Source organism: Macrotis lagotis, chromosome X, assembly GCF_037893015.1.
Source record: "Macrotis lagotis isolate mMagLag1 chromosome X, bilby.v1.9.chrom.fasta, whole genome shotgun sequence".
Classification (NCBI taxonomy): domain Eukaryota; kingdom Metazoa; phylum Chordata; class Mammalia; order Peramelemorphia; family Peramelidae; genus Macrotis; species Macrotis lagotis.
In genome coordinates, this window is record NC_133666.1 from 385,594,483 (window position 1) to 385,614,326 (window position 19,844).

The 19,844-nt window shown below is 33.4% G+C and overlaps 1 protein-coding gene across 1 annotated transcript; it reads left to right on the forward strand.

The window, feature by feature from the left end:
* Positions 1-5,276: 5,276 nt before the first annotated feature.
* Positions 5,277-16,420, forward strand: LOC141498422 (leukocyte elastase inhibitor-like). The gene is made up of 6 exons (XM_074201580.1): positions 5,277-5,444; positions 10,091-10,219; positions 11,725-11,842; positions 14,125-14,267; positions 14,402-14,569; positions 16,008-16,420. Exons 1-6 carry the CDS (start codon positions 5,277-5,279, stop codon positions 16,416-16,418), a joined length of 1,137 nt encoding a protein of 378 aa, XP_074057681.1. The 3' UTR covers positions 16,419-16,420.
* The last annotated feature ends 3,424 nt before the right edge of the window (positions 16,421-19,844 follow it).

Genomic DNA, 19,844 nt, shown 5'->3' on the forward strand with positions numbered 1-19,844 from the left:
GCATTGAACTTAAACACTGTTTATGAAGAAATGATCCTGTAGATTGCTACCGCATCCACTGAAATACAACATGCTAACCATAGATTCCATAAAACATTTCCAAAAGTAGTTTCATTCCCCTGGAGTGAGAATTTCACCCTTTAGGCAATGTTATTTTCAAATTCAACCTTATGACTAAATATCAAGAAGCAGATGACTTTTTGTCTCATTTAAAGTTTCTATATACTTTTGTTGACTTATATGTATAATGCCATAACAGTAGAGTAGTTTCACAGAAATGAACTCTTTTCAAGGTTAATCAGCAATTGAGAGTTTGAGAGAGTTACAATAAGTTACTTTTTCAGGAACACACATCTATTATTTGACAAGGGCAACAATTGTACCTAGATCTTCCTGACACCAAGACTTTTGCTCTCTATCAATTTCACAAAGCTGCTTTTCTATTATTATATAGTAACATGAAATAATTATGCTAAATCCTTGGCAATAGCTAAATTATTATGACCCACAAAATTTCACCATGTTCAAGGGCATTAAAAACTCTTAACAAGTGCAGACAAGTAGAAATGTTGAACTCATTTTTTACTGACATTATTCAATAAAAATATAATCCATAAGTGTAATTTGAAGAAAGAACTTTAACTTAAATAGACACAAAATTTAATCCTATATAATTTGTAAGTCAAAGAAGAATTAATAGAATGATTAGTTTTATCAAGAACACATCAAGACAGCTTGTTAAATTTTGGAATGCAACAAAAATGGAACTTTGGAGAAATTTTTCTAATCCTAACTCTTTTATCAACAAAAGAATTAACAGAACAATGAACTGGACATGAACAACTTCCCCCTCCCTCCCTCCCCAAAAAACCAACAACCTAAAAGAATACTATTCTTAAATTCTAAAAGAATAATATCAGAGACAAAGCTAGCTAAATAACAAAATAGAAATTCTGAAGAGTAACAAAACTAAAAACAATGGAATAAAACTTTGTATTTCTAAATTAGAACTTTGGGATTAATAAGATATATAAATTTTATAAAACAGTCCAATTTTAAAATTTGTGCTGAGAGAAACAGATAAACAGACAGAAGAAAGATGAAAGTTCCAATATAAAAAAATGAAAATTCACATCAAATAAAGAAAAAAGGAAAGAACTATTAGAAAATATTTTGCTCAATTATATATCAATATAACTAATAGCAAAAGAAATGATAAAATGTATGAATACACACAATTCAGCTAAAAATAAAAAATAGAATTTAAATGGCAATCTGCAAAAAAAATTGGAGAAAAACTATCATGTTGAATTTATGTGAATTTTATCAAATATTCAAAGAACAATTTATTTCAAAAACTGTTTATTATCCAAAAATATGAAAAGAAGGGATCCTACCAAACTCCTCCCAAAATCCAAATTGTTTACAGCTAGGAAAGATAAAGAAGGGGGAAAAAATTCTATGGATCAAAATCCTTAATGAAGACTAATAAACTATTTTAAAAGTGATTGTCACAGTAGATTAAGAAAAACTTTTGCCAAAACCAGTTTAGTTTTACACCAGGGACAAAAAGTAGCTCAATATTGATTAAATTGTAACCATATTGTTTTGTAAGGGTTTTTTTTTTTTTTTGCAAGGCAATGGGGTTAAGTAGCTTCCCCAAGGCCCCACAGCTAGGTAATTATTAAGTGTCTGGGGCTGGATTTGAACTTAGGTACTCCTGACTCCAGGGCCAGTGCTCTATCCACTGTGCCACCTAGCTGTCCCTAACCATATTGTTTTAATAACACAAACAATAAAAGTCAATTGATAATATTAATGTAGGCAGAAAAAAAACCTTTTGATATTATACAGTCACCATTTCTATTAAAAAAATCTAAAAGGCATGGGAAAAATGCACCTATGTTCAATATAGTGAATTATGTCAATAAGTCAGACAATAAACATTAATTAGAAGATTAGTACCTACTTCAGCCACCTTCATGATAATTGGAACAGCGAGATGCTTAAAGCTTGTTCAGACAGGGAAGATTTCAAAATCATGCACTGTATCCCTGACCAGTTCCAATTGTCTTGAGTTTTTTTCTTGCCACTGGACTTCATGGTTTTGTAAAACTGACTCACTCAAATGCAGTGTGCTCACATCATCCATGGAGACAATGGTCCTCTTGGAAAATGAAGGATGAACAACAATAATAATCACTATAATAAGTGGTGGGGATACAAAGAGAGAGATAAAAGTCAGTTCTGACTGAAGGATCTCATAGGCTTGGGCGGGGGGGTGGGGTGGAACAAAATGCAACCATGCTATGTATAAAGGCACAATTGAAAATAATTAAAAAAGAAAGGGTACCAGAATTAATAGGATCAGTCAATGCTTCCTATAGAAGATGGAATTTTAATTTTGACTTTAAAGAAGTTGGAGAATCCAGGGAAACAAGAAGATAGAGAGGATGATTGAGAGCACTCCAAGAATGCTAGACAGTGAAAATGGCTGAAATTGGGAGTAATTTAGTGAACTACAAGGAGGTCATGCTGGTGAGATCCCTGAATATGGAGGGGGACATAAGGTTTTAAAAGCCTGGAAAGGTGGGTGAGGGCAGATTTTAAATATTTTCATTGTTATACATAAGTGTATCTTTGACCCAAGAGGAAATAAGGAGCTACTATTGTTTGGGAGTAGAGGTGGGAGACAAAACCTGTACTTGAGCAAGATTATTTTGACTATTGACATGTGACTGGAAGATCAAACACTAGGTTATTGTAATAGTACAGAGGAGAGAATGGAACTTGTGAGACAGGCCTTTGCAACACATGAGATACTAAGGTCAGGGAAGAATGAGGAATTGAGGATAGCACCTAGCTTGTTAATCTGGGTGTCTGGGAAGATAGTGATATCTTCAACAATAATAAGCAAATTAGGAGGAGGGGAAGGTTTGTAAGGGAAAATAATGAGTTCCAAATAATCTTTTTCTTTTTAAAAAATTATTTAAGGCAATGGGGTGAAATGACTTGCTCAAGATCACACAGCTAGGTAATTATCAAGTATCTGAGACAGAATTTGAACTCAGATCCTCCTGACTCTAGGGCCAGAGCTCTATACACTGTGCAACCTAGCTGCCTCAAAATAATATTTTTTCTGATTAATATCTGCCTAAAAACAAGAGCCATTATTCAATGTCATAGGAAAAAAAGCAAGACATCTTCAACAAGAAAAGTTTAAAGAGTGTGAGAACTGTTATTTGATACTATATTAGAAATTTCATCTACAATAACAAAATAAGAAAAATTTGATGGAAAAAGCATACCAAAGAGAAAACTTGTCAGAAAAAAGAGAAAAATCAAATTTTGTGGATAAAATATGACAACCCTCAAGTCAATTAAAAATTAACTGAATCAATGACATCAGCAAAACAGCAGGAAATAAACCCCACCTAAATTATATCTTTTCTAAATATTAACAATAAATTAACCAATAAATGAACTAAGAAAAGGAAAGTCAATTAAAAATAGACACAGAATATATAAAATATTTGGCAGTATACTCTTGATGCATGAGAATTATAGGAATACCTGTATTCCTATAATTCTCATGCATCAAGAGTATATATATATATATATATATATATATATATATATATATAGTTTCTTTTTTCTGTTCAGTTGGATGAGTTTCCACATTGTTGCAAAAAACTCTTAATATTTAGTTACTAGATTCTAAGCACTAGGAGAGGAGGGACTATTTCATTTTTATTTTTGTATCTCCAGCATTTACTATACTATCTGGCACAAGGTACTGAATAAATGCTTGTGGATTGATTGATTGACTGATTATATATATATAAGCAATAACTAATTCTTGATTTTTTTCACTTCAAGAATGTTATATTCCACAAAATTGAGTCTTTTCCCCCAAAAATAATGAACATTTTTGGAGCTTATGGATATAAAATAAAGAAACAAAATGTAACTGTTCCCAGAGAAAGAATGTTCATGTGTTCCATCTAAGTGTCAGAATGTCAGAGATGATGAGAGAGCACACCTGTGTAAGGGATTAGTCAAGACTGGATCATTTAATAAGGGCAGATTTATTAAAACAAACACAAATAAATGCTTTCTTCCTCACCCCACTGTTAGAATCATTGTACCCTACAGATTTTCATCATGCCCATTTTAGGAAAACACAGCTGACTTCTCCACTCAGGTGACTTCCACCCCCAGGTACAAGAATTCTTGGATCCATGCCATCCTGTCAAGCCTTCCAGACACTAGCTGGGCTTATATAGTCTGAGAACAGATCTTGTGTCACTGAAGGAAAGGTGACTGTCTTGTCAAGTTTTCTACATCTGGCCTCTGACTAGGTAAGAGCATGCCTCCTGGGCCTTCATCAATGCCTAAAAAAGGGGAGTGTGTGTGGGCAAAAATTTTCAGTGCTTCACCCTTGGGACTCCTCCTCACTAATGGAGCTTTTAGACTATCTCCAGCCCAGATATCCAATTTGGTTTGGTAGACTTGGCTTGGCAAAGGAGGGAATATCACTCAAGGATTCTATTTCTGGGTTGGCTCCAAGAGTTCAGGAAAGAGCTTTCCAGTATATACACCCCATGCACTCTATTTCACAAAAATTATAGTAGTAGGACTGTGGAGGCAGTGAATCAGCAGGAAGGAAGAATTGTGAGTTCGGAGGAAGGCACTGGGGAAGTTCCATATTTGTTGATATCTTGATTCTGTTTTGCCTCTGAAATATACTGACTTTGTGATACTGGGAGACATGAATTCAGTTGAGTCCTCAGAAACATATGGTGTGATCTTGTGCCAGTCATGTAATCCTTATTTGCCTCAATTTCCTCATTGTAAAAAAGGAGGTAATCTTAGGATTTACCTCCCAGGATCAAGTGAGATCATATCGTTAAAAATGTAAATATAGCTAAATATAGAAATAAAAGTTCTATGTAAAATACTACTAATAATAACTTTTTCCCCTCATTCTCTATTCCTCTTCCTCCCCTTCCTCCTCCTCCTCCAGCATGGGGTTACTACTACTATATGGGATTAGTCTTCCTAGATTTTCTCTAAGAGACCACATTTTATATATTAGCAAGGTGGCTGAGAAGTCTTAAAGGATTTGATTCCCTTTATCTCTTCAGGTGTGATTTTGGAGTTCTACAATCTAATCAAAACAGACTGTAGATTAGGAAAAATGCTAACATCAGGTTGTTGTTATCACTCTGAGATATGTTACTATGTCACTGTTTCTTTTTTTGTAGTCTTAAACCATGAAACAACTGAATGCGTCAAATAATTATTTTGCTGTTAATCTCTACAAGACTTTGGCTGAAACCCATCTAGAAGAAAACATCATATATTCTCCATTTAGCATTTCAGCATCTCTGACTATGATATTTATGGGAGCCAATGGTGAAACTGAAGCAAAGATTTCAAAGGTCAGAAAAAAAATCTTTCCTATTAATTTGAAAGCAGAGTACCCTGCTTTCTAAACTATCTTAATACTTGTTTTTGAGTTTTTAGTGAATTGTTAAAAGTTAATTATGTATGTAATTGTATGTATGTAACTTAACTTTGAAACCAAATTCTTAAAAGACAACCCCCTCTAAAGAAAGGGTTAATTTATATTTGACTACCTTTTCCTACTAGCAAAAATGTATTGACATGGGTTGAGCTTTTGCTGCTGTTTTGCATGTGGTGATATGACAATCTAACATCCTCTGTTATACTATACATATTATGCAGTAGGACTTGTCAGGGACACATGTACCCATACACATAGACACAAATGAACAAATTTTTAGGGTTTAGATTAGACAATAGAAAGAACTTTCAGGTCACCACTACTATAAGAAATGATACTATGTTCTATTTGTGCTAGATCATGTCAGTCTGATCAGTCACTGTCAGACACTCTGTACCTTGACTTCTATATAGTGATGTTATTTTAGTCCTCTTCCAGAACGAAGGACAACCAACCAATTATAAGAAATGGAAACACTCTACCAAAAGGGAGATAATGAAAACTTACTTTCCCTGAGAATTTTCTTTACAATGGTAGCCAGCTATCTTTCTGGGATGAATTGGGTATAAATCTTCCCGTAGTCACTGGAAATAAGCTAGTGACTTCATGAGATTTCTCCCGGTTATATTCTCAAATCTGTCAGTGACAACACATTTCCAGTGGAAAGATCACTGGACTTGGACTCAGAAGTCCTTGTTAGCTACAAGACCTTGAGAAACTCATCTAATCACTGTGAGGTTCTTTTCCTTACATTAAAAATGGTATATTAATATTTACATTACCTGACCCAGCATTGTTCTGTGGTTACAATAAATAAAATTCTTTGTAACTCTAAAACACCACTTAAATTTGTATTTATTACTACTACTTCTATTGCCACTAATACTCCCGTATTAGTAATACTCCCATATCATTACCACCAAACCAGAAGAATCTTGTTTATAATATATCACACTATTCCATTAACAAAAATCATTATCAGAAAAATACCACAGGTGAGCTCCCTCTTTATCAAGATTTAGGAAGGACAATAGATTACTTAAATAGAAAAAAAAAAGATGAAGCCATTAACTTTCTGGGAAGGGAACAATTCATGATCTTAATTTCAGTTTTTTCTTTGTTCATTTAAGTAGCCCAAACAGATCTATTAGCTCAGCTTGGGGAAAAAATTTATGAACCAAAGATTTTACTTACATATGTAAAACCAACCTGCCCTTACTATCACTGCCTTATCACTTACTATCATTGCCCTCACTGAATAATTTTCTCCTCCCATGTTATAAAGAATTTTAGATAAATTAATTTTTATGAAGCTATGTTACCTTATAATTTAATATTTTATATTTTTAAGAGTTTGGCACAGCAGCTGAAAGGCTGTCCTTAGAGTCAAGAAGACCTATTCAGGTTCTACTTCACATAAACTGGCTGTGTAGTTGCAAAAGTCATTACATCTCTTATTCTAAGTTAAAGATATATTAAAATTTGAGAAGTTTTCCTTATAGGTGTTCCCACCTCAAGTCGTATCACATCCAGAACTACAGATAGATAGACATACAGACAGATAGATTGACTTCAACTTGAGGTAAATCTAGCTGAAGTTCCAACAGAAGAAGAGGTTTTGAATATCATTAGAATGCTTTCAAGTGGCATAGCACCTGATGCTGATTCTATTCTAGCTGATATCTATAAGGTGTGTGTGTGTGTGTGTGTGTGTGTGTGCGCGCGTTGGGGGTCCATTGCTCATCCAAAAGTTGACTGAAGGGGCAGCTAGGTGGCACAGTGGATAAAGCACTGGCCCTAGAGTCAGGAGTACCTGGGTTCAAATCCAGTCTCAGAAACTTAATAATTACCCAGCTGTGTGGCCTTGGGCAAGCCACGTAACCCCATTTGTCTTGCAAAAAACCTAAAAAACAAAGCAAAAAAAAGTTGACTGAAATTTTCCAGATTATATGGCATGAAGAGGTTATCCTCCAAGAATTCATGGATGCCTCCAACATCCATCTCTATGAAGGTCAAGGGAATAGCTTGTCCTGGGACAATCACTGGGGTGTTTCTTTTTTAATCACTGCTGGTAAGATTCTTGCCAGAGTTCTAAATAGGCTGATCCTTCTCCTGGGAAATGGTTACCTCCCTGAGAGCCACTGTGTCTTCAGAAACAATCTATCGATGTTTGCTGCCCAACAACTCCAGGAAAAATGTCAGGGAGAACCCAGATCTGTAGGCAAGATTTGTTGATCTGACCAAGACTTTTGACATCACCAGTTGGATTTATGGAAAATTATGTAAAAACTTGGTTCCCTGGAGAAGTTCATCAGTATTGCATGTCAATTTCATGACAGCATGCTCTCCTAGTTTCTAGAAAATGGATGATGCTCTCAAGATTTCTCAGTCATCAATGTAGTGAAACAAGGTTATGTTCTTGCTCCCATGCATTTAAGTATAATGTTTTCATTCATGTTATCAGTCATGTTATCAAATGCCTTCACATGGCTTCAAGATCTGATGGCAAATTTTTTCCACTTGGAAAGACTACAAGCCAAGACCAAGGTAGAGAGAGGGTTGGTGCATGATCTTCTTATGTGCAGATGATTGTGTACTCAATGCAGCCTCTGAAGCTGAGATACAACAAAGTATAGATCAATTCACTGCTGTTTGTGCTAATTTTGGTCTAACAACACCAAGAAAACACAGGTGCTCCATCAGTCAGTACCACACCATCCATATGTGGAACCATTGATTACAGCAATGAAGAAATTTTGAATACTGTGGACACGTCCACTTGGCAGTGTCCTTTCCAGGGAGGTATACATTGACAATGAGGCTGACACACACATTGACAGAACTAACTCAATATTTGGGAGACTCTAAAAAGAAAGTATGGTTAGATTAACTTCCAATTGAAGGTCTACAGAATCATTGTGTTGACTTCATTGCTATATGCCTAAGAAACCTGAACAATAAACCATCACCATGTCAGGAAACTGAATCACTTCCATTTAACTTGTCTTAGGGAGATTCTGAAGATCACCTATAGGAGAAGATACCAGAAACTGAGGTCTTTTTTTGAGCTAAGCTACCTAACATTGCAACATTACTACAGAAAGTGCATCTAGATTGGTCTGACCACATTTTTAGAATGCTAGAAGTATACTTTCCAAAAAAGACCATTTTCTGGAGAACTCACAGAGGGCAAGTGGTCACAAGGGTGGTCAAAAGAAGTGATACCAGGATACCTGAAGGTCTCTCTTGAGAATTTCAAAATTAATTGTATAGCATGAGACATTAGAACAGGACTGCCCAGTGTGGTGTGCCCTCATCAGAGAGGGTGCTGCATTCTATGAGGAAAGCAGAATTGAAGCAACTCAAAGGAAACATGGCATACATAAGTTTAGAGTAAATAGCCCAGGTGTTCACATGGACCATTTGTACCCAACTTGTGGTAGAGCATCCCAAGCTCGTATTACTCTGATCAGCCACAGTTGGACACACTGTAATTTGTCTCAAACATAGTGATATAATTTTGGTCTTATTTGATGAAGAAGGAAACACAACCAAATAGGTAGGTAGGTAGACAAACAGACAGAAACATAGATAGAATTCTATCCACATGCTACTAGCAAAGATATAGTTTGAGACTTAGGTTTTTCTGTTTCCCTTGCCTTTTAAAAAAAAGTTCAAATACTGTGAATCATTCATTGCAATCATCCTTGTCCACATGTCTAGGAATAACATGTACTTTTCATTGTTGATTGTATTTTATAACAAATGAATCCATTTAGCGTCTTTTGAAAGAAATAATAATTGCATGGATGTTAAACCTTAGAGTATTATATTAATATGTGGATATCAGAAGAAATTCATTTCTGATAATATCAGAGTATTAAAAGGAAGAATTATATTCAATATTGTATATATATAATACATATATATGTAGAACATGACTTAATCCTGATTAGCTGTATAAGTTCTCAGTATAGAAAACTGTATATAATATTATATCTATCTATCTATCTATCTATCTATCTATCTATCTACTATATGGAGTCTCTCTCTTTATATACATATACATATACATATACATATACATATACATATATATATATATACATATACATATACATATACATATACATATACATATATATATACTATTATATGGAGTCATAATAAAGCCTGCTATTTAATGTGTGAAGGAGTAAAAATTGTTTGCATAAAAGTAGTAAAGAATTCTGGTTTCATTTATTTAATAATGTTATCCTGAAAAGAAGGCAGAAAAGAGGTTTATTAAATATGTTACACTCATTTGTGAGTGTACAATTACTTTTGGAAATTTGAAAAACATTCTGTGGTGATATAAATATTTGTATCTCTATTGGTTAATTTTTCACTATAATTTTTCTTGTATTTAAGCTTCTTTTCCAGTAAAAATAGATAAAATAGTATTTCAAAAATTATCAATGACAAAAATAGTGTAAATTAAATTGGTGGAAACAGGAATATCTTCCTATTAATTAAAAAACCTTTTTAACAAAATTCCTTTTTTTCTCTTAAACAATTCAGGTCTTGAATTTTGATAAAGTTGATTCAAGTTTTCAGAACTTCAAGTCTGATATCAACAAACTTGAAATTTCTTTCTTGAAGAAAACTGCTATCCAATTATTTGGAGAGAAAACATACAATTTCCTTTCAGTAAGTATATTTGGGGAGAAGTATATGAAGAGAAAAGCTCTAATTTCCTTTCAGCATTTTCTAAACAAGATATGCATTAGAAAACTGAAAATATTCTACAAATATATTAGTGTTACCATCCAACCAAGGAAAATGCATTGGCAACCTACTGTGTGCAAAGCATGCTATTTAGGGATATTGAGGATGCAAAGGAGAGAGAGAGAGAGAGAGAGAGAGAGAGAGAGAGAGAGAGAATGTTTAAAAAATTGGAGAGAAAGATCTCCCCAAATCATTACTCTCATTTTGTGCATGTACATATAAGTATGTATGCATGTATTTATAACTATATATAATTATATGTTTGTGCATAATGTATGGGTGTCTGTATATATATATATATATATATATATATATATATATATATATGTGATTTGACACTTAATTATTTAAATTTACTTTGAACCAGACAGTACCTTATTATTATACATAGAATATCTGACAATTTCAAGATGTTACTCTCCCATATCAGTCAAGATCAATAAAAGTGGTTTTCTTGTTTGACCATATTGGTGACATAATCTATCTCCATTTTTCTTTTTCCATTGGGGTCAAACAAACTTGTGTTTGAATCAAAATCTTACACTTTGGATGATCTCTTGACTAGGATTCCAAATGCAATTCTTTTCAGTTAAGTAGCATCAACTAATGAAAGATTTGGAGGTGGGGTGGGGAGGACAAAGTTAAAAAATCAGTTAGATTGATATTTAGTGTAAGTTGGTAGTTATGTTATATTTTAAGAAGAAGCAGAAATATTTTGCATTGTTAAATAATGAAATTTTCTCATTTCATTGTCAAGTTTGTGGCTTTTATACTTTTGAAGTTATAGTATGTTATAGTGTTTTAAATTTCATTAACACTTTTGGGTCAGTATTCATATATGCAGATTTCTATTTATATGCAAATATGTGTGTGCATAAATGTGTATGTATAACTCACAAGGTCCTTGTTCTGAAATATCATGAAATTTGTACAAATGATAGCATTTTAAAAAGTCAGGAGTACTATTTAATTAAATGAGCTCAATTAGAAATATTAGTTTATTTTTAAAACTTTTATAAATGTGACAATTGCTTTGAAGAGTTCCAGATAAATGTTATACAATAACAATATTTTTCAGATCAATATATAGCTATCAATTGAAGTGAGTTTTTTTTAAATGGTAGTTAAATTACCAGGTGCTAAAAAACTAGAACAATAACTACTAAGATATTTTGTCCAAGCCACTTCAGTGCTCCTTGGGGAAGATTAATTGAATGAAAATATTGTTCATAATTTATACTGGAAAAACATTATGATGATGTCTTTGAAGAAGGGTTCCTGTATTTTTTATGAATTGTATGTAGCTCCAGAGTTACCTATATCATCATATTATTGACCTATGAGACTAAATTCTCTGTCACTTCTTGCTTTGGAGGATTTTTTTTATAACTACTCAAATTCCTTGATTTAATCTTTCTATTTTGTAGGAATTCTTGGATTCTATCCAGAGATTGTCTGGTGTTGAATTGGTCACTGTTGATTTTAAGCATGCTTCAGAGGATGCAAGAAAGGAGATTAACCAGTGGGTCAAAGAACAAACAGAAGGTAAGAGTACTCTAGGTAGAGCACTGAACAAAATCTTTATATACTTTTTATACACTCACGCACATACACATATATGTAGTTCTATGGCATAAATACAATTATTCCTCCTTCTCTGTTACTATTTTACTATTTTTTCCTCATCCTCAGCCTTCTATCTCTATTCCTCAACTTGTGCCTATTATACAGAAGACAAAATTTATTTCTCAGCCTCTTTAGGAGGACTCATTTGCATGTCTACAAAAATCTGCAACGAGTCTATTTGCCTTAATAATTTCAATCAATGGAAATGGATTTGGAATCAAGGAGACATGGGTTGGAATCATGCCTAAGACAATGCCTTTGTGATCTTGGGCAGGTCACTTAGTTTTTCTGAACCTCTGTTTTATTCATCTGCAAAATAAAACAGTAAGATTCAATATTCTGTGAAGTCCCTTTAAGTTTTAAGTCTGTACTAATCAGATCCTATAAAGTACATGTTAGGATCAAAGATGAAAGATTATAACTGATTAGGTTCTCAAAACTGAGGGAGTGTTGGTGAAGATGATTGTACACTCAATGCAGCCTTTGAAGCTGAGATGCAACAAAGTGCCCGTTGATTCTCTGCTTCTTGTGTTCATTTTAGCTTAACAATTAACATTGAGGAAGCGTAGGTGCTCCCTCAGTCAGCACCATACCGTCCATATATGAAATCATCAATTACAGCAAATGAAGAAATTTTGAATGCTCTTGATAAGGTCACTTACCTTGGCAGTGTCCTTCCTAGAAAAGTCCAAATTGATGTTGAGGTTGATACCCACTTTTCCAGAGCTAGTTCAGTATTTGGGAGACTCCAAAAGGAAATATGGGCGAGAAGAGATACTAGAATGACTACCAAATTGAAGATATACTTTGCCATATGCCTGCAAAACATAGACAGTTAACTCTAGCTATTCTAGAAAACTGAAGTGTTTCCTATTTAAATTGTCTTAGGAAGATTCTAAAAATCAGTGGCAGAAGATACCAGACAGAGATCTTTTCTTGAGCTAAACTTCCAAGTATTCAAACATCGCTAAAGAGAGTTCAACTGCAGGTTGTTAAAATGCCAAATATATGCTTGTCAAAGACTTTTATAGAGAACTCACACAGGGAAAGTGCTCACAAAGGGCTCAGAAGAAGTAATGCAGGGGCACCCTGATGGTTTCTCTTAAGAATTTTAGCATTGATTATACATCCTGGGAGACATGGGCACAGTTCCTATGTTCTATAAGCCAGGAAGGATTAAAAGCAGCTCAAAGGAAACTTGAGATATGTAAATTTTGAGTAATCTCCCAAGGGGTCAATATGGATTATCTGTGCCTGACTGTGATAGAGCATTCCAAGCTCATATTGCTCTGATCAGCCACAATTGGACATGCTGTAATTTGTCTCTTAGTGATACCATTTTGATCTTTTTCAATAATGAAGGACAAGAACCAATCAACCAGTCAGATCAAATCATTTGATGACATTGACTGAATGATATTTTTCTTCTCAATGGCTAAGTTTAAGGATTAAAACAAATATAAGAGTTGGAGTTATAAGAATAAAGTTTTTGAGAACATTCTAGATAGTGTGAATTCAAATGACATAAAAATATTTTAAGTTAACTTTTTTTGTAAATCATTTATACAAGCATTAGAGATCTTCTTTAACTGTTTCAATCTCTGTATTGTTTTGTAATAGTGCTTTCCTAGAGCACTCAATATACCCAGATTTTTCCATGAGAATTAGTGTCTAAAAATCTCAGTAAAATTCACTAGAATTACTACCATTCCATGACCATAGATTGTGCTTGTATAAGGGAAAAATTTGCCTTTTGGAGATGAGATAAAAAACCTTTAGGTTCTCAATATTTTATTTCATTCATTTGACTTATTTCATATATAGTGACTTAAAATAACTGTCAAGAAATTATTTTATTTAAATGAATGATTACCATATATACTGTCATGTGGTTTATTAATGGATGAGAGTCTATAGGCACTTGGCTATAAGCCTATTTTCTCCTGTTGGCTGTGGATTTGTATTAGATTCCACTTCCTTTATGGTTTATGTATTATACCTGGTTGAACAGCTCATTGCTTGATTTATTTTTTAAGCATTCTAGATATGGCTTTTTAAATGTAGTCTTCTATATGCCTGTAGAGGATAGGTTCTTACATGTTAGAAGTCAAGTATTACTTAATTCAGTTACATTACAATTTTGATGAGTTTAAATTATGCCTTTTTACAGTAATTAATCTATCACCTCATTTACTTTTCAGGTAAAATTCCAGAACTATTGGCTTCAGGTGAAATAGACAAAGAGGATGTTCTGGTGCTGGTGAATGCTGTCTATTTCAGAGTAAATTGGGAGGAGAAATTTGATGAAGCCCTTACTACTGATGCTCTATTTAGATTAAATAAGGTGAACAGGAGAATAATAAATATATAATAAATAGCCTTTTTGCAAAGACCAATATGTAGCCATGCTTTTAAAAGCAAGCATTATTCATATGTTATGCTGGGTTGTCTTTTTTTTGTATATTTCTATATGTTTAGAGGGAGAAAAGATCAGTGAAAATGATATGTCAGAAGAAGAAGCTGCACTTTGGTTACATCAAGGCTCTCAAATGTCAAGTATTAGAACTCCCTTACACGGACAATAATTTGAGCATGATCATTCTACTGCCAGATGATATTGAAGATGATTCTACTGGCCTGAAAGAGGTACCTTAGATACTTCGGATACTTTTTAGTTTATCTTTAAACACATTGGTTTTTCATACAACACTAGACTTCAGGTTATGGGAGCACAAAGTAGATTTCACGCCATAACTAAAATCAATGAGACTTCATGCATATATATTTGTTGTTCAATTGTGCCCAATTCTTCATGATCCCATTTGGAGGGCAAAAATCCTGGAGTGATTTGCCATTTTCTTCTCCAGCTCATAATGGAGTGGAGAAGCAGAAACAAATCAGATTAAATGACTTGTCCAGGATCACCCAGCTGGTCATTGTCTGACGGAAGATAAGCACCTAGTTGCCCTTTGAACAAATTTACTCTTACTCATCATGCTTCTAAAATTGCTATTAGAACTACCCAATTAAAGATGCTTGTTCTCTAGGAAGTATACAGTAGTAATCTAAAAGTTCTTTATTGTCATTGTTGCTGTTGTCCTTCAAAGGGTTTATAGGTTATACTTCAAAATTGTTTTAGATTTATGGTTTTGAAAAGAACAGTTCAATTTATTAATTTTGAAATTTTTGCTAATAGAGCTTCATACAGAAAGACAGAGTACAGAGACAGAGACAATATCTCAAATAGATAAACAAAAAAAGGAGAAAAAAATTTCAAAACAGGATGATATCAATGGGAGATGATGACTATTTTTTTCCTCTGGCGAAGTTCAGGTCATCACCTGATTGAACTCAATGTCAAGCAGAGGAAGAAGATTCTTACACTACTTTAAGTTTATTCTTCCACAGATAGGCATGAGCCCTAGTAGATTAATAGAATTAGCATCACAAAATTTAGGTTTACTCTTAGCTTTGCTCCTTGTTATTATGTTTCCTTGAACAATCAATCAATCAATCAATGAGAGATCATTTATTAAGCATTGTTTTGGGAGGGGCTGTGGTGACCACAAGGTAAAATAGAGAAAAAATTCATAAAAATAATGGTTTCTACTTGTAAGCTATATATTTGCTTACTAAGCAGGCAATTGATAAAAATAAGAAAGTCAGTTTTAACTTCAGGTATTCTATTTCCTTTTATTTAAAATGAGGCTTTGAATTGGATGAGCCTAAGGAGTCTTCTAACTAAAAATAATATGATCCTGTAAACATAAGATTTTTGACCACAAGAACATAAATGTAGTCATGGTAAGAGCTCAGTGAATATTTGTTGAGTGTATGGATCACATGCCCAAATTTACCTCACTTTGTCTTTTAGTAAAAAGAAATTAATTTGTGTTCTCTCATCACCAGCCCAACCTGCCAGATAATGAAATCAGTTTTGTGATGGGATTTGAAGGGAAAGAATGAGTCATCCTCTCTGATCTGTACATTTATTTAAATAATAATTATAATCATTTTGTCAATTCACCTATCTCAGCAACTCAGCTGTTAGGGTTCTATCATCTCTCCATCTTTTTAATTTCAGATTGAAAAGCAGCTCAGTATGGAAAAGTTGTCAGAATGGACAGATCATAAAAATATGCAGACCATTGATGTTTGTGTATGCATACCCAAATTCAGGATGGAAAATACCTATAACCTCAATTCAGTGTTAACACGAATGGGTTTGGATGATCTCTTTACCAGGGGTAAGGCTGATTTGTCTGGAATGTCAGGAAATAAAGATCTCTTTATCTCTAAGATTGTCCATAAGTCTTTGGTGGAAATAAATGAAGAGGGCACTGAGGCAGCAGCTGCTACTGCAGGTACTTCATCATTTGCCAAGTTGATGTCAGAAAAACCAAAAAAGGTTATTGCTGATCATCCATTCATATTCATCATCCGTCACAATCCCACTGGAATTTTCTTATTCTTTGGCAGATTTTCTTCTCCATAAAAATCTCTGGAAATGCAAATTTGGAACAACAAATTTTTGTATCTGAATGTTAAAAATTCAATTTAGTTTATTTGCTATATTGAATTTTCCCAATAAAATTATTGTTCAGAACTACATTTTAAGTTTTTTGCTGATTTAATTCATAAAATTTATATACATATCTATATACATATGTTCCAAAGCTGTGAGGAATGTTTGTTGAAATCAATCAGTGGTTCACTTATTGCCTAAAATAGTCTCTTTTAGAACTAGAGAATTATTTACTTCTGATGGGAGATTTAAATTCAATAAATGCCTGCTAGGTAAATAACATTATGTTAGTTACCTGGGCTATAACATCCAAAAACCCCAAAACAAAACAAAACAACTCAGCCCTACACTAAGGAACTTGAGATGGGGAAGGGAGGAAGAAGATGAACATGTCAGTAGAATGTCAAGTAGAGTAGTGAAGATAGAAAGGATAATATGCTAAAGATATGCACTCTTTGTTATTATCCTCTATTTACAAATGGTATCTAAGATAATTTCTTGCAAGATATTGTCCTGGCTCTTTTTCTGATTATGACTTGTTGCACCAATAATTCCTAAATTACTTCCCCTGAAACTATTTTCTAGGTCAGTCATGTGGAATTCACATTTTCTTCTATTTTTCAGCCTTTTGGTTTTGTTTGATGGAGTCTTGATGTCTCAGAGTCATTAGTTCCCATTTGCCTAATTCTAATTTTTAGGATTTTATTTTTTTCAGATAACTTTTGTGTTTCCTTTTCCAGTTGGTTAATTATCTACTCCACCTAAACACCTCCATTTATTGGCATGTTTTGCATGGTCCTACTGCAATTGAGTCCATAAAACATTTCCAAAAGTAGTTTCATTCTCCTGGAGTGAGAATTCCACTCTTTAGGCACAGTTACTTTCAAATTCAACATTATGACTAAACACCAAGAAGCAGATGACTTTTCATGTTTCATTTGATTTGCCTTTTCCTCTTTTTGACTCAAATTTTGACTTTAATACCATCCCAGTAGGGCAACTTTGTAGAAGTGAACCTTTCACTGATGCAAATTAGCAAATTAGAGTCTGTGAGACTTTCTGAGGAACAATAGCTATTATTTGGCAAAGGCAACATTTGAACCCAAATTTTCCTGAGATAAAGATGTTTTCCTTTCCATCAACTGCATCAAGCTACCTTTCTATTGTAATAAAGCAGTATGAAATAGTTACGAGGGCATAGAATCTCAAACAAATGCAGACAGGCTGAAATATTAAGCTCATGTTTTACTGACAATACTCATTAAGAACACTACAGGAATGCTAGACTCAAAAAAAAATCCTCAAATGTACTCAGAGAAAGAATTTTAATTTAAAAGGAGAAAATGTAATCCTGTAGAATTTGTAGGTCAAAGAAGAAATGAAAGAAACATTAATTTCATCAAGAAGACACTATGACTATGTGAGGAATATGGAGGTGTTTGGGTTCCACAAGAATGTGAAGTGAGAATTGTTAGTTTACATTACAAAGACTAGGGTCTGCCTATATTGTTGCCTATGGGTAGGTACTGAATTAAAGTTAAAAGCCTCAATCTAATAAAAACTGAAATTAGGCCAGGTAAATCCCACCTATTTCTAAATTAACCTAGGGTATTGGACCTCCTCCTTTGCCTTTATTGAATGAGGTAGCAGTTCTTGCTCATTAGTATAATGAGCTGGGGGTGGGGATGTATGGGGACCATTGTATTAGATTATGACCCCAGACTATGACGGGCATGAAGGGGAAGAAACAAAGTCTTTCAAGCTGCATAAAAGACCCCAACATTTTTAGGATTTCATGCCCCCTCCCACCTTGAGAGAGGTGTCCCTTTTTATTAAGATATCTTAGTAAAAAAACATTTTACTCACTCTGGACTAAGTGTTTACGAGCCATTTTTGACAATTACTTGTTAAATTATGGAATGCAACCAAAGCAGAATTTTGAGGAAATTTTGTATCACTTAACACCTTTGTCAGCAAAAGAGAGACCACAAAATGAATTGGGCATGAACACCTCCTACCTTAAAAAAAAAGCTCTAACCTAAAATAATAACAACTTTTTTAAACTTTAGAAGACTAATATACCAGAAATGAAAATAAGAAATAAAACAGATATTCTGAAGAATAACAAAACTGAAAACTAAAGAATATAACTTTAAATTTCTAAATGGTCTTATTTTGAAGTACATGGGAGAGTGAAACAAGACAGACTGACAGAAGAGAGAGAGAGGATGATGAAAGTTCTGCGAAAAAAGAAAATTCACAATAAATGAAGAAAGGAAAGAACTTATTAAACAATATTTTGCTTAATTATATACCAATAAAACTAATTACAAGTGGTATGATAAAATGGATGAATACACACAATATAATGAAAGAGAACAAAAAATAGAGAATTTAAACAACTAATCTCAGGGAAAGAAATTTAAAAGGAACTCACCAAAAAACCCTGTCATGTTGAACTTATGAGTGAATTTTATCAGACATTCAAAAAAATTAATTTAAACACTATATAGTTTTCCAAGAATATGAAAAGACAGAACCCTCCAAGTTCTTTCAACAAAGCATATGTCTTTCTACCTAAACTTGAGAAAGATAAAGAAGAAAGGGAAAAACCCTTTAGACCAAAATCCTTAATGAAGATTATCAAAATATGTAAAATAAGAGTGGCTTTCACAATAGATTAAAAAGAATTTTGCAAGACTTAGTTTTAAACAAGGGACAAAAGGGAAGTTCAAAATTGATTAAATTTTGTTTTATTGTTTTAATAATACAAAGAATAAAAGTCAACTAATAATATTACTATATGCCAAAAGCATTTTTGATATAATACAACCACCATTTTTTAAAAATAATCTAAAAAAGCACAGAAAAAATGCACTTATTTTCAACATGATGAATTGTGACAATGAGTCAGTTCATAACCATTCATTTGGAGAATTAGTGCCTGCTTCAGCCACCTTCAAAGCAAATGGAACAGAGGGATGCTTAAAACTTGGTCAGACATAGAAGATGTCAAGGTCATACATTGTATCTATGGCCAGCTCCAGTTTTCTTGAGTTTTGTCCAGTCTCTGAACTTCTAGGACTCATAATGAAAGTGTTTTAGGAGTATCAATATATATCATTTAAAAATAGTCTCAATTTGAAGTGCATGGGAGAGTGATACAGACTGACAGAAGAGAGAGAGGATGATGAAAGTTCTATGACAAAAATGAAAATTCACAATAAATGAAGAAAGAACTTATTAGAAACTATTTTCCTTAATTATATACCAATAAAACTAATAACAAGTGGTATGGTACTAACAAGTGGTATGACTTCAAGCAACTGCCTCACTCAAATGAATTTTACTCACAAGTCATCATCCATTATGTCATTGGTCTTCTTGGAAAATGAA